The sequence below is a fragment of the Delphinapterus leucas genome, chromosome 1 (genome assembly GCF_059928025.1).
Source record: "Delphinapterus leucas isolate spDelLeu-1000000601 "Yukka" chromosome 1, BTC_Dleu_Yukka2, whole genome shotgun sequence".
In the NCBI taxonomy this organism is placed as follows: domain Eukaryota; kingdom Metazoa; phylum Chordata; class Mammalia; order Artiodactyla; family Monodontidae; genus Delphinapterus; species Delphinapterus leucas.
The window spans coordinates 57,409,012-57,424,007 of record NC_143129.1 but is presented as its reverse complement, the minus strand read 5'-3'; the positions used below and the strand labels follow the sequence as shown (position 1 = coordinate 57,424,007).

The window sequence follows — 14,996 nt, the reverse complement described above, 5'->3', positions numbered from 1 at the left end:
CTATGATGCAGGGAATTAAAATAGGGAGATGTGACCGGGGGCTGCTGGGGGTTGAGGGCATCAGGAAGGCCTTCCTCTGAGCTGAGAGCTGTAGGACAAGCCTGCGGCCCCTGGAGGGCTGAGGACGAGTGCTGTGGGCAGAAAAAGCAATGCGCCCAGAGGCCCTGAGATGGGAATGAGTATGTCTGTGGAGGGGACAGAAAGCTGAGGCCCAGTGGGCCAGGAAGGGAGTGGAATGAGATGAGCTCAGAGAGGAGAGAAGGATGGAGGAAACTCCTGCACAGGTGAGGCCAGGTTACCTCTGCGCTGACCCAAAGGGAGGAGCAGAAACTCGGGGTCATCCCTCCTGCCTCACCCTCCCACACCTGCAGTTTCCAATATTCTGTGTCTCTGTTTCCAACCAACAGACATATGACTACAAAGGAGCTAAACAAGAAGGGCCATTTACCAAACCAGGAGGGACAAAGGAGCTAAAGGTAGGTGTGTGGACCCAGGAGACAGGAAGTTGGATCAGCACAGTGAACAGGTGGGGCCAACAGAACAACTTCTGCAGCAGGTGAACTGCCGGCATCTACAGTTCTGCTCCAGCCCCTGTGACTCCTTTCCTTCTGGTTCTCTCTATTTTAAAATAATTTCAGACTTACAGAATGTTTTCCAAAAAATGGTACAATGAGTTCTAGTATACCCTTCCCCCAGATTCCCAAATGTTGGCATTTTATCTTGGGTTTTTTTTCTCTCTTTCATATTCACACACCTATATATAACATATATATTTCCTGAACCATCTGCGAGCAAGTGGTTCTCTCAAATTTCGGTATATATTTCCTCAAAACAAGAACACTCTCTTACACAGCCACAGTACAATTATCCAAACATCAAAAGCAGGAAATTAATGTTGATACAGTTCTCACCTACAGCCCTTATTCTAATTTCACCAGTTATCCCACTAATGTCTTTCATAACAAAAGAGAAGATAATTTTTTGGTCTGGGATCCAATCCAGAATCACACCTTGCATCTAGTTTCCATGTCTCTTCAGTCTTTTTTCGTCTGGAACAGTTCTTCGACCTTGTCTTTTGGGACACTGTCATTTTTGATGACAAATCATTTATTTTGTAGAATGACCCTGAATCTGGGTTGTCTGATGCTTCCTCACCATTAGACTTAGGCCATGCATTTTTCGGTGGTCACACCACAGGAGTGAAAGTATGACCTTTTCAAAGTGCATCACATCTGGAGGTACAGGATGTCTGTGTGTCCCACTATCCTATTTTCTTAATAGCATCCTTTCTTTCCTCCCTGCTGGCATCTATCCCTCTGCTCCTCTTTTGGCAATGCCCCAGGATCTTTCCTTTCCTCCTTTTGACCCTTTCCCTTCCATCCAAGACATTTCTTTACTCCTTCTCTACTTTATTTTCTCAGAATGAACTCAGGGAGGTGAGGGAAGAGCTCAAGGAAAAAATGGAGGAGATAAAACAGATAACAGGATGAGACTTTTCAGCTCACGGAGAAAAAGTGTAGCTTCAAGGAAAATGCAATGCCTAACTTTGAATAGTAAAGAAAATCAGAAATTGCATGGAAAAAGCAATCAAACCAACTGAGCCCACATCCCCTAGAATGCTTAAGTGTCAGCAGCTTAGGTTATCTGTTTCTTACTTGTTTGATGCTTAAACCCAAATTTTGAATGATAAGGGCTCTCTAAGATATCTCATTGATAAGGGTGGGGAGATACAACCTTAGTGACAGAGTGAGAGGGGCTGACCTGGAATTGGGGGGCAGTCAGAGACCAATTCCATTGTCCTAATACTCCTCCCCTGAGCAAGCTGCAGAGCAAGAATCCTCTTCTTGTTTCTCTGATGGAATCACCTATAGCATATTTATGAACAAAGGAAATGCTCAAGGAAGAACGTGTAATTGAAGCTGTGGTCTGAGCTCCACATGGCAGCCTTGCAGTGACCAGATCCAAGCTGTGCCAAGGCTGCTGCTGGTGTTGACTTGATGATACACTCACCCTAGTCCCTTCACAGACTCTTGGGAAGAAAGTGGCTTTAGTAGGCCATTATTAGAACATTCCTTAATCTTTATCTAGCTCATTCCAGGGGAGCAGCTGCAGCCCTTAGCTTAAAATGCCTGAAAGACAACTCCACATTCAATAATGTGTTCTTTGCCTTTCTTCCTCACTAGATAAAAGATGTAATGGACCAGGATTTTGAAAAACTCCAGGAATTTGTGGAGATTATGAAGGTAAGCATTTACTGAGTGCCCTCCATGGGCCAGTACCATACTAGGAATCATGCAAGGAGATGCCAGAGCCTGCCCTACAAGTGCTTACAGCTTAATAAGAGACCCAAACTCTATTGCAAAAAGAATTAAATAACAAGTAAGTACCAAGCTAAATGATGACTGATTGTCAACTAACCAGGGGTTTAGAGAAGTGAGTAATGAATGCGGGTTGGGGTAACCAGAAAAGTCCTTTTAGAGGAAGTGAGCCTTAAGGTGAGTCTTAAGGCAGCATTGGAAGTTTAATGTGAATCTAACCAAGAGCCCAGTAAGATTATTTTTGAACTCAATAATTACTAAAAGGATCATCTAGATTCTAGAATAGCAGTTTACAGACTTTGGTGGGTTTCAGAATCACCAGGAGCACAAATATAGGAAACTGAGCTCAGGCCCTGTGTTGATGGGGCTGGCACCCTGGGGTTTTGTTCATGTTCCCCAGGTAGAAGTTTGAGAACAACAAATGCAGAAGCATAAATAGAAAAAAGCATTTATTTATAAATTTTTCAAGAGTTGTAAGGGGGCATTACTTCTACCAGATATTAAAATCATAATGAAGCCAACTTCATAATCAAATTAAGGTGGTACAGCCCAAGGATAACCAGACAAATGAAGAAGCCAACATAGATAATCCTGTAACAGCCTCTCTGCCTGGGATGCACTGAGAATCACTTCTGAGGATTTCTAAAGTCCACTTACCCAGGCCCTGGCCCAGATGAACTGAACAAAAACCTCCAAGTTTGGGCACAGTTGCTGAAAACTCTTAAGTGATTCAGATGCTTGCTCCTGATGAGAACCAGGTCCTTAGCACTTTAGCAGTAGTTATTAACATTGGCTACGTGCTGAAATCACCTGTACTGTGGATTTGAACAGCTCCTCTTTACACCTGGCTGCACCCCATAGCAACTATACAGAACCTCTTAATATGAGGTCTGCGGACTTCCCTGGAGGTACAGTGGTTAAGAATCCGCCTGCCAGTGCAGGGAACACGGGTTTGATCCCTGGTCCGGGATGATCCCACATTGCGCAGAGTAACTAAGCCCATGTGCCACAACTACTGAGCCTGCACTCTAGAGCCCTCGAGCCACAACTACTGAGCCCATGCACTGCAGCTACTGAAGTCTGTGCGCCTAGAGCCTGTGCTCTGCAACAAGAGAAGCCACTGCAGTGAGAAGCTCGTGCACCTCAATGAAGAGCAGCCCTGGCTCGCTGCCACTAGAGAAAGCCCACGCACAGTAACAAAGACCCAACACAGCCAAAAATAAATTAAAAAAAAAAAAAAAGAATGGAGGCAAAAATCAAGACGATACAAGAAATGTTTAACAAAGACCTAGAAGAATCAAAGAACAAACAAACAGAGATGAACAATACAATAACTGAAATGAAAAATACACTAGAAGGAATCAATAGCAAAATAACTGAGGCAGAAGAACAGATAAGTGACCTGGAAGACAGAATGGTGGAATTCACTGCTGCGGAATGGAATAAAGAAAAAAGAATGAAAAGAAATGAAGACAGACTAAGAGACCTCTGAGACAATATTAAATGCAACAGCATTAGCATTATAGGGGCCCCAGAAGGAGAAGAGAGAGAGAAAGGACCAGAGAAAATATTTGAAGAGATTATAGTCGAAAACTTCTCTAACATGGGAAAGGAAATAGCCACCCAAGTCCAGGGATCACAGAGAGTCCCATACAGGATAAACCCAAGGAGAAACACACCAGAACACATAGTAATCAAATTGGCAAAAATAAAAGACAAAGAAAAATTATTGAAAGCAGCAAGTGAAAATTGACAAATAATATACAAGGGAACTCCCATAAGGTTAACAGCTGATTTCCCAGCAGAAACTCTACAAGCCAGAAGAGAGTGGCATGATATATTTAAAGTGCTGGAAAGGAAGAACCTACAACCAAGATTACTCTACCTGGCAAGGATCTCATTCAGATTTGATGGAGAAATCAAAAGTTTTACAGACAAGCAAAAGCTAAGAGAATTCAGCACCACCAAACCAGCTCTACAACAAATGCTAAAGGAACTTCTCTAAGTGGGAAACACAAGAGAAGAAAAGGACCTGCAAAAACAAACCCATAACAATTAAGAAAATGGTCATAGGAACATACGTATCGATAACTACCTTAAATGTGAATGGATTAAATGCCCCAACCAAAAGACACAGGCTCACTGAATGGATACAAAACCAAGACCCATATATATGCTGTCTACAAGAGACCCACTTCAGACCTAGGGACACATACAGACTGAAAGTGAGGGGTTGGAAAAAGATATTCCATGCAAATGGAAATCAAAAGAAAGCTGGAGTAGCAATACTCATATAAGATAAAATAGACTTTAAAATAAAGAATGTTACAAGAGACAAGGAAGGACACTACATAATCATCAAGGGATCAATCCAAGAAGAAGATATGACAGTTATAAATATATATGCACCCAACATAGGAGCACCTCAATACATAAGGAAACTGCTAACAGCTGTAAAGGAGGAAATCGACAGTAACAGAATAATAGTGAGGGGCTTTAACACCTCACTTACACCAATGGACAGATCATCCAAAGTGAAAATAAATAAGGAAACATAAGGTTTAAATGACACGACAGACCAGATAGATTTAGTTGATATTTATAGGACATTCCATCCAAAAACACCAGAATACACTTTCTTCTCAAGTGCACACGGAACATTCTCCAGGATAGATCACATCTTGGGTCACAAATCAAGCCTCAGTGAATTTCAGAAAATTGAAATCATATCAAGCATCTTTTCTGACCACAACGCTATGAGATTAGAAATCAATTACAGGGGAAAAAAAGGTAAAAAACAGAAACACATGGAGGCTAAACAATATGTTACTAAATAACCAAGAGGTCACTGAAGAAATAAAAGAGGAAATAAAAAAATACCTAGACAAATGACAACAAAAACACGACGATCCAAAACGTATGAGATGCAGCAAAAGCAGTTCTAAGAGGGAAGTTTATAGCAATTCAAGCCTACCTCAAGAAACAAGAACAATCTCAAATAAATAATCTAACCTTATACCTAAAGGAACTAGAGAAAGAAGAACAAACAAAACCCAAAATTAGCAGAAGGGAAGAAATCATAAAGATCAGAGCAGAAATAAATGAAATAGAAACAAAGAAAACAAGAGCAAAGACCAATAAAACTAAAAGCTGGTTCTTTGAGAAGATAAACAAAACTGATAAACCATTAGCCAGACTCATGAAGAAAAAGAGAGAGAGGACTCAAATCAATAAAATTATAAATGAAAAAGGAGAAGTTACAACAGACACTGCAGAAATACAAAGCATCCTAAGAGACTACTACAAGCAACTCTATGCCAATAAAATGGACAACCTGGAAGAAATGGACAGATTCTTAGAAAGGTATAACCTTCAAAGACTGAGCCAGGAAGAAATAGAAAATATGAACAGACCACTCACAAGTAATGAAATTGAAACTGGCATTAAAAATCTTCCAACAAACAAAAGTCCAGGACCAGATGGCTTCACAGGTGAATTCTATCAAACATTGAGAAAGAGCTAACACCCATCCTTCTCAAACTCTTCCAAAAATTGCAGAGGAAGGAACACTCCCAAACTCATTCTATGAGGCCACCATCACCCTGATACCAAAACCAGAGAAAGATACTACAAAAAGAGAAAATTAAAGACCAATATCACTGATGAATGTAGATGCAAAACTCCTCAACAAAACACTAGCAAACAGAATCCAACAACACATTAAAAGGATCATACACCATGATCAAGTGGGATTTATCCCAGGGATTCAAGGATTCTTCAATATACGCAAATCAATCAACGTGATACACCATATTGACAAATTGAAAGAGAAAAACCATATGATCATCTCAATAGATGCAGAAAATAGATGCACAAAATTCAATACCCATTTATGATAAAACCACTCCAGAAGGTAACCTACCTCAATATAATAAAGGCCATGTATGACAAACCCACAGCAAACATCATTCTCAATGGTGAGAAACTGAAAGCATTTCCTCTAAGATCAGGAACAAGACAAGGATGTCCTCTCTCCACTATTATTCAACATACTTTTGGAAGTCCTAGCCATGGCAATCAGGCAAGAAAAAGAAATAAAAGGTATACAAATTGGAAAAGAAGAAGCAAAACTGTCACTGTTTGCAGATGACATGATACTATACATAGAGAATCCTAAAGATGCCACCAGAAAACTACTAGAGCTAATCAATGAATTTGGTAAAGTTGCAGGATACAAAAGTAATGCACAGATATCTCTTGCATTCCTATACACTAATGATGAAAAATCTGAAAGAGAAATTAAGGAAACACCCCTATTTACCACTGCAACAAAAAGAATAACATACCTAGCAATAAACCTACCTAAGGAGACAAAAGACCTATATGCAGAAAACTATAAGACACTGATGAAAGAAATTAAAGGTGATACCAACAGATGGAGAGATATACCATGTTCTTAGGTTGGAAGAATCAATATTGTGAAAATGACTATACTACCCAAAGCAATCTACAGATTCAATGCAATCCCTATCAAATTACCAATGGCATTTTTTACAGAACTAGAAGAAAAAATCTTAAAATTTGTATGGAGACACAAAAGACCCCGAACAGCCAAAGCAGTCTTGAGGGAAAAAAACGGAGCTGGAGGAGTCAGACTCCCTGAATTCCGACTATACTACAAAGCTACAGTAATCAAGACAATAGGGTACTGGCACAAAAACAGAAATATAGATCAATGGAGCAGGATAGAAAGCCCAGAGGTAAACCCACACACCTATGGTCAACTAATCTATGACAAAGTAGGCAAGGATATACAATGGAGAAAAGACAGTCTCTTCAATAAGTGGTGCTGGGAAAACTGGACAGCTACATGTAAAGGAATGAAATTAGGACACTCCCTCACACCATGCACAAAAATAAACTCAAAATGGATTAGAGACCTAAATGTAAGATCAGACACTATAAAACCCTTAGAGGAAAACATAGGAAGAACACTCTTCGACATAAATATCAGCAACAACTTTTTTGACCCCCCTCCTAGAGCAATGGAAATAAAAACAAAAAGAACCAAATGGGACCTAATGAAACTTAAAAGCTTTTGCAAAGCAAAGGAAAGTACAAACAAGGTGAAAAGACAACCCTCAGAATGGGAGAAAATATTTGCAAACAAATCAACCGACAAAGGATTAATCTCCAAAATATATAAAGAGCTCATGCAGCTCAATATTTAAAAAAACAAACAACACAATCCAAAAATGGGCAGAAGACCTAAATAGACATTTCTCCAAAGAAGACGCATGAAAAGCTGCTCAACATCACTAATTATTAGAGAAGTGCAAATCAAAACTACAATGAGGTATCACCTGACACCAGTTAGAATGGGCATCATCAGAAGATCTACAATCAACAAATGCTGGAGAGGGTGTGGACAAAAGGAAACCCTCTTGCACCTTTGGTAGGAATGTAAATTGATACAGCCACTATGGAGAACAGTATGGAGGTTCCTTAAAAAACTAAAAATAGAATTACCATATGACACAGCAATCCCACTACTGGGCATATACCCAGAGAAGACCATAATTCAAAAAGACGCATGCACCCTAGTGTTCATTGCAGCACTATTTACAATAGCCAGGTCATGGAAGCAACCTAAATGCCCAGCGACAGACAAATGGGTAAAGAAGTTGTGGTACATATATACAATGGAATATTTCTCAGCCATAAAAAGGAACAAAATTGGGTCATTTTTAGAGACATGGATGAATCTGGAGACTGTCATACAGAGTGAAGTCAGAAAGAGAAAAACAAATATATATTAATGCATATATGTGAAACCTAGAAAAATGCTACAGATGAATCGGTTTGCAGGGTAGAAATAGAAAGAGATGTAGAGAAGAAATGTATGGACACCAAGGGGGGAAAATGGTGTGGGGGGGAGGGATAATTTGGGAGACTGGGACTGACATCTATGCACTGCCATATATAAAGTATATAACTAATAGGACCTACTGTATAGCACAGGGAACTCTTCTCAATACTCTGTAATGACCTATATGGGAAAATAATTTTAAAAAGAGTGGATATATGTATAGGTTTAACTGATTCACTTTGCTGTACAGCAAAAACTAACACAACATTTTAAATCAATTATACTCCAATAAAGATTAATTTAAAAAAAAGAATATTGCCTGACTATGTAAGGGAAAAGCTTAACTCAGTTAACACTATAAACTGAAATAGTATATAAAGTGAATTATAAAAATTATGTATTTAACTGGATGGTCTAAATATAATTACAATGGAAGAAATCACAAAGGAAATATTGTTAATGTTTAACAATACAAAAAAATTAAAAATTATAACAAAAGCACCATACACGGAGTGAAAAAGTAAGCAACAGTTTTGGAGAAATAATTTTCCACAAATATGATAGACATAGAAAAAAGCTTTTTATCTGTAACATACAAAGCTCACACAAATCAATAAGAACCAACTAGGAAAATGGGCAAAGGGTATATGTGAACAATCCACAGAGGGGAATATTACTAAAAAGCAATAAATATATTAACAAGTTTTACCTCATGAGTAATCAAATAACTGCAAATGAAAACAATACTTAGATAATTGGCACATTCAAATAAGCCAAGTTGTAATTTATGACAATTATAAAGCAAGATAGGAATGCTCTTGTACTGCTGATTGGAGTACAAGTTTGTACAAAACTAAAAAGGAATTAGACAATAGGTATCAAAAATATCAAAACTCCATGACTTATCAACTCCTTGACTTCTCAGAATTTAACCTATGAGAATAATCAGAAATGCCAGCATGGGTATATATAAAAAGAAGTTCATCACAGGATTATTTATAATAGCAAAAAATTGTAAACAACCACAATTTTCAAAAGTAAAGGAATAGCCAAAAGAAGTACGATACATCTATATAATGAAAATTCACTATAGGAGACAGAATTTAGAAAGAATGCTTTTAATGAGAAGTAAAAAAGCAAGATGCAAGTAATATATACAGGCTGACCTCAACAGGTGAAAAGAAATTGGTAAGTAAATATATAGAAAAAAGACTGGAAAGAAATATACCAAAAGGGTTAATTGCTGTTATTGAAAGGTGATGAGATTAATTTTTTCTTTTATATTCCTCTGTATTGTCCAAATTTTCTGCAAAGGGCATGTCTTATTTCTATATCAAAATGCAAACACAGTAAGTGTTTTGTTAGTGGTTAGGACTGGGTATCACAAGGCACAAAGGAGGCTATTTCGGGCACGGGAACAGCTTGCACACAGCATGGAAGCAGGATGAACGCGAAGCTTCTCACAGTCAGTGGGGAGATCGGTCATAAAAGAGGGATCACTGGGGGAAACTGAGAAATAAAATGGAATGGGCACAAAGGCGGTGGATAATGAAGGCTTCTGAAAGACAGGCAGACAGGTTGGGACTTGGTCGTGGAAGCAGTAAGAGGCCCCTGGAGATTCTTAATCAAAGAACATGCTAGGAGCAGCACTTCAGAAAGCTGAGCTGGCAGCTGCTTGCAAGGTGGCCTGGGGGCGCCGGGGGAGTCGGTGGGGGCCGTCTGGAGCAAGAATATCAAACTGGAAGCCGCATCTCCGCTCAAGGTGAAGAAAGCTGGACCAAGTGTAGAAACAGAAGAAAAAGGGTAAATCTGAAAGATGCAGCGAAGGAAAAATAACATTCTTGGTGACTGATTCAGTATAAAGAATGAAGGAGAGGCAAGCATGCATGATAACACCAAAGTTTTAATCCGGACGATTAGAAAAAAGTGGTGACAGTGACAGGCTAGTTGGGAAGCAGCTAATTTAGAAGAGAAAGTGAAGAGGTCAGTTTGGAACATGATGAGTTTGAAGTGATGGTGAGACTTTTAAGAATATGGGACGTTTTGACTCTGACGTTTTGGACCCGGGGGAATATTGACTTCAAGGATATTTGACTTTATTTACAAATACAAATGTCTTATTCAAAATGTATACGAACATCTTAAAATGCTTTTCAAGAAGATATTTTTTGGAAATCATTTCCATCCTGACGGTGTAATTCCTTGATCAATTTTCTACCCCAGATCAGTAAACTATCCCCAGATCTTTCATTTTTTATTAAAATGGTTTTCCTTGAAGCAAATTATTTTTCATTTATATTTTGTGATATTCAATCCAACCCTGTTTTTGTCCTTAACAGATATTGTCACTAATACTGTCACCATCTTAGAAGTTCTTTGTGACCACTATTTCTATCCAATTTTTCCAGGTCAATTTTACAGATCTAAAATTCGCCAAGAAGATTTTATTATTATTTCAGTTCTTAATAATAAATGTGAGGTGCCATTTGAGCTACTGTCTACTTTATTTTGCGTTGACCATTTCTGCCAGGAGTTGGGTAAAATATGGAACAAACGCAGATACACAGGATCTACGCACATGGCAGGGGTCAAAACACTGGTGTCAGAAACGTCTTTGGGGGGGAGGTCATGGGGTTTGTTTTCTTTTTATAAATTTATTTACTTTATCTATTTATTTTTGGCTGTGTTGGGTCCTTGCTGCTGTGCACAGGCTTTCTCTAGTTGCGGCGAGCGGGGGCTACTCTTCGTTGTGGTGCGTGGGCTTCTCATTGCGGTGGCTTCTCTTGTTGTGGAACACAGGCTCCAGGAGTGTGGGGCTCAGTAGCTGTAGCTCGCAAGCTCAGTGGTTGTGGCTCATGGGCTCTAGAGCACAGGCTTAGTAGCTGTGGCACACGGACTTAGTTGCTCTGTGACACACGGACTTAGTTGCTCTGTGGCATGTGGGATCTTCCCGGACCAGGGTTCGAACCTGTGTCCCCTGCATTGGCAGGCGGATTCTTAACCACTGCACCACCGGGGAAGATTGCATAGGCATTGAACCAAGGCAGATAAGGGTTTTATTCAAGTGTGAGATCAGGTAAAATAGATCCTGGCCTCTGACTCACATGGAGACTTTGGACAAGCCCCCAATGACTCTGCCTGTGCTTCAGCTTCACTATGGAATGGGTGAGGTCACAGGGAGGGGTGGCACGTGTCAGGCACATCCTGATGAGCCACCCTACCCAGGGCTGGTGAGGATTCTTAAGGAAGTAAGATGCTGCGGTGGTCTCTGAGTGGTTTGCAGAGTGAGGCAGGAAAAGGGACTTCAAAAGCCCTTCATGATGATGATTTTAGCTTTGAATCCTCTCTTGAAGGAAATGCAAAAGGATGTGGATGAGAAGATGGATGTTTTAATAAATATACAGAAGAATAGCCAGCTGTGAGGGTAACCTGCACCCGTCTCTCCTCAACCCTAAAGAATCTCCTCCCTTCGCTTTGCGAAGTGTCCTCAGGGTTCAGTGGACTCCCAGACCCTTCAAGGAGCTCTCTTGGTTTCTCTTCCCCAGTGGCTTGTAGTCAAGGCCTTTCACGGCCAACCATGCTACCGGTTATCTCCTTTCCTGTTGAAAATTATCTCCCCAGTTCTGCCCCTCCCTGACTCCCCAGTCCTCTCAGGAGAGGACCAAAGGAGCAGCAAGAACTCAGGCTGATAGGAAAGATGGACACAGACCCACAGATCCGGCGGAAGAAAATGGATGGAGCTGATGGAGTACCACTTGCCCTTCACAAAAAGATGACGGCACTACAACAACCAAAAAAAGATCCAATGGATTCCCTTCACCAATGTGATACCTGCTGTGTAATGAAGCCCTCCCTGCCCCTGTCCCAGTGTTACACCCCTGGGTTTCTGTTCCCCCCGACCTCCCCTGGGCTCTCTCACTCTCTTACCTCTTGCTGTAAAGCACTGGTTCCACTCCTCTCCTGGCCCCAGGATGCCTCCCTAGTCTTGAGTCCTCTCTGGGGTCTTGCCCTATAGGCCTGGGGTGATTCCGAAACCATGACCAAGTAGGACTCAACCCTGGATGCACCTGTTCCCAAGTGCAACTGTATTGTTCTGTCCTTTCCTATAGCAAGACCTGATGAGGTGCCCAGCAGCCTGGCCATCTTGGACCAGGGAAAAATGATCTTTCTGGTGCCGTTTCTGTCCTCCACAGGAGAAATGTTTGTTGTGTGCCCCAAAGAACAACTACAATCAGCGGTAGGTAGATCCATGGAAGCCCCTTATCTCAGTCCGGTGCCCCGTCCTCCCAAAGGCAGTGTGCTCAGGGGTGCATTCCCATCAAATCTCACCCGTGGTTATGGTTATGCAGGCTCTGCCCCACATCACATCCACTCAGTCTTAGAGGACGTGGCACAGGAAGGAGGACTTGCTTAGCCCAGCCTGGAGGCTGCTGCCTAGAGGCCCCTGTGGAGTGGAGGGTGCCTTGCCAGCTGCTGAGCTGACCTTGCCTCAGGCTCCTGACTTTCTCCCCATATAACAGGCAACTTCCATACCAGGCCTGGGCATCCGTTTCACCCTCGGCATCTGGACTTGCTTTCTGATTTATCTGTGCTTCAACTCCTGTGTGACTGAGGACGTAGTTCCAACTTAGTGTCACCGCAGGACCTATGAGTGGCTCCGGTTCAGCCTCTCCCCACTCCTTGAGCTGCACAGCAAATGCCTGCTGCCCTCTTGCATACCACCCTGCCCTTGTCTCCCTCTACCCAGAGAGTAAAATCTTCATTTAAAGCCGAAGCGGGAGTCAAAGCGTTGAATATCAGCCTGAAACTTGAGTGTGCAAGGAGTGTCACTGTTTTGGATTGAAATCAGTGTATTTCAGACTCCAACCTCCCTTCTTGCTTCCTGATGGTTTAGTGGAAAATTCTTCAGGTCATCCTTAGGGTCTTCCTAAGGATGATCCTTCCCCCCTCATCCCTGCTTCCCTCCTCTTCACCTGGTTCTGAAAATGTCCCAGGTCAAAAGAGGGGAAGGGAGGCCCTGAAGATATCAGATGCCATTCTGCGTGATCCCAGAAGTGTGCGTGTGAGTGTGTGTGTGTGTGTGTGCACGCACACGCGCGTGTATGTTGGGCAATGGGAGGAACCCCCGGGCCCAGGGTCTTGACCACTGGACTGCCGGGGAATTCCCACACGTGCCAGTTTTAAGAACTAAGACAAGGTCATCAAGGACACAGGGCTGTCAGGATCAGTTGAAGTGCTGAGTCTTTTTTTTGTGCAAATGATTGTGCACTGCTAATCAAGCCCCCAAGGACTGGTGGCAGTGGTCTCTACAGTCCCTGCCCCTTGACCCTTTCCAAGCTCCCCCGTGCCCCAGTTCCATGTCATCCAACTCAGAGGCAGCAGAAGGACGACACTGTGTGTTGGGGGGGGGGATAGTTCTGCCTGGCTGTCATGTCTGCCCTTGGGAATGGATGTTTGGGGAGCCACAGCCTGCCATTCCTGCCAATGTGCTCTTGGGCCAGCTTTGCTGGTGAGCTTGTGCTTTTTCTGTAGGTCTCAATGTCATGTCATCTGGAAGGGAATTATACTTAACCTTGTGTCTTCTCCCAAAGATGCTATTCCTGTCCCGCATACAGAGCCTCTTGGGGGGCATTGGCCTGACCTGGGCCACCATTTCTGCTTTGTGCTGCAGCATCCAATTGATCCAAGCAAGGTGGACAGGCAACTCAACTTGCCCAATCGATTTCTTTCCCTGGGAATTTGAAATTGGAATTTGGTGAGACTCAGCTGGCCCCCAGAACTGGACTTATAATTGGGAGCTGAAGAGGCCTCTGCTACCATTGGCCAAAGACGCAGATCTACAGCAAAAATAAATAAATCACTTTGCAGAGAGAGAAGAATGAAACAGAGGGACTGAGAGAAGTGGAGACTCGTGCAGTTCTGCAGAGGGAGCTGGGAGAGCCACTGTCTGGCTCAGGCCCTGCTGGGCTGGTGCTGGCCCCTGCCTTGGCTTCATGAGAGCCTCTGGACCCTTGGACCGAGGTGCACATTTCTGTTTAAGCAGAGTGGCTTTCTGTTACTGCCTAATAAGCCTGAGCTGAGGCCCCACGGTTAGAAGGAATGTCAGAGATTGGTCAAATCTCTTCAATTTACAGTGAGGATTCTGAGGCCCAGAGAGGTGCAGTGAGGTGCCCTCAGGCACACAGCCCATTTGTAGCAAAGCCAGGACCAGAACCCAGGTTTTCTGACTCCTGGGCCAGTGCTCTCTGGCTCTCTGGGGCTAGCTGTATTTCCAAGGGCAATAAGATGAGATAGAAGGCAGTCAGCTGGATCTGGACATGAATCAGTGGCGTGGTCGCAGGTAAGTCACTTCACCTCTCAGACTGCTTTTCCATCTGGAACGTGGGCATAACCACACCTAATTCAAAGGGGGTGAAGAGGGGAGAGTTAGATGAGAGCACATGCAGAGGAATTCAATTCTTTAAAAAAATTGCTCTGAGAACAATGATGATGAGGTCAGAACTGCGTTTTTCAGATTAAAAGGCTTCAATTCTCCATCCCGCCTCCAGTCAGAACCAGGTCTGCAATAAAATGAATTTTGATCTACTCCGATTTTAAAAAATAAATGTTCTGAGAGGAGGAAGGATGTGTATATTAGGAAATCAATCAACAAGAAATTATAAAAATGGTATGGGGATTGGGACTGCCTGTTCTAGAGTACAGAGTGGTCCCTTGTAACACAGCATCCCACCCTGTAACCTCGGTGTCTGATTCCAGCAGAGTGAGGGGTAAGTGGCTCACCCTAGCTCACGCACAGGTAACAGGTGCTG

At 42.3% G+C, this 14,996-nt stretch overlaps 2 protein-coding genes across 3 annotated transcripts in view; one reads left to right on the top strand and one right to left on the bottom strand.

The window, feature by feature from the left end:
* TEX35 (testis expressed 35) overlaps positions 1–14,595 on the top strand; it is a 33,114-nt gene extending 18,519 nt beyond the window's left edge. The window contains exons 2-8 of one of the 2 annotated variants that reach the window (XM_089921519.1): positions 408–476; positions 1,422–1,476; positions 2,182–2,243; positions 11,541–11,605; positions 11,833–12,025; positions 12,381–12,424; positions 12,708–14,595. In XM_089921519.1, the coding sequence (XP_089777645.1) occupies positions 408–476; positions 1,422–1,476; positions 2,182–2,243; positions 11,541–11,605; positions 11,833–12,025; positions 12,381–12,424; positions 12,708–12,768 (549 nt within the window). In that variant the 3' untranslated portion in view covers positions 12,769–14,595. The remainder of the gene's footprint in view (positions 1–407; positions 477–1,421; positions 1,477–2,181; positions 2,244–11,540; positions 11,606–11,832; positions 12,026–12,380; positions 12,425–12,707) is intronic. The other variant, XM_089921464.1, reaches the window with a different exon arrangement.
* The window catches only part of CLEC20A (C-type lectin domain containing 20A), a 65,633-nt gene that overhangs the window by 24,542 nt on the left and 26,095 nt on the right, over positions 1–14,996 (bottom strand).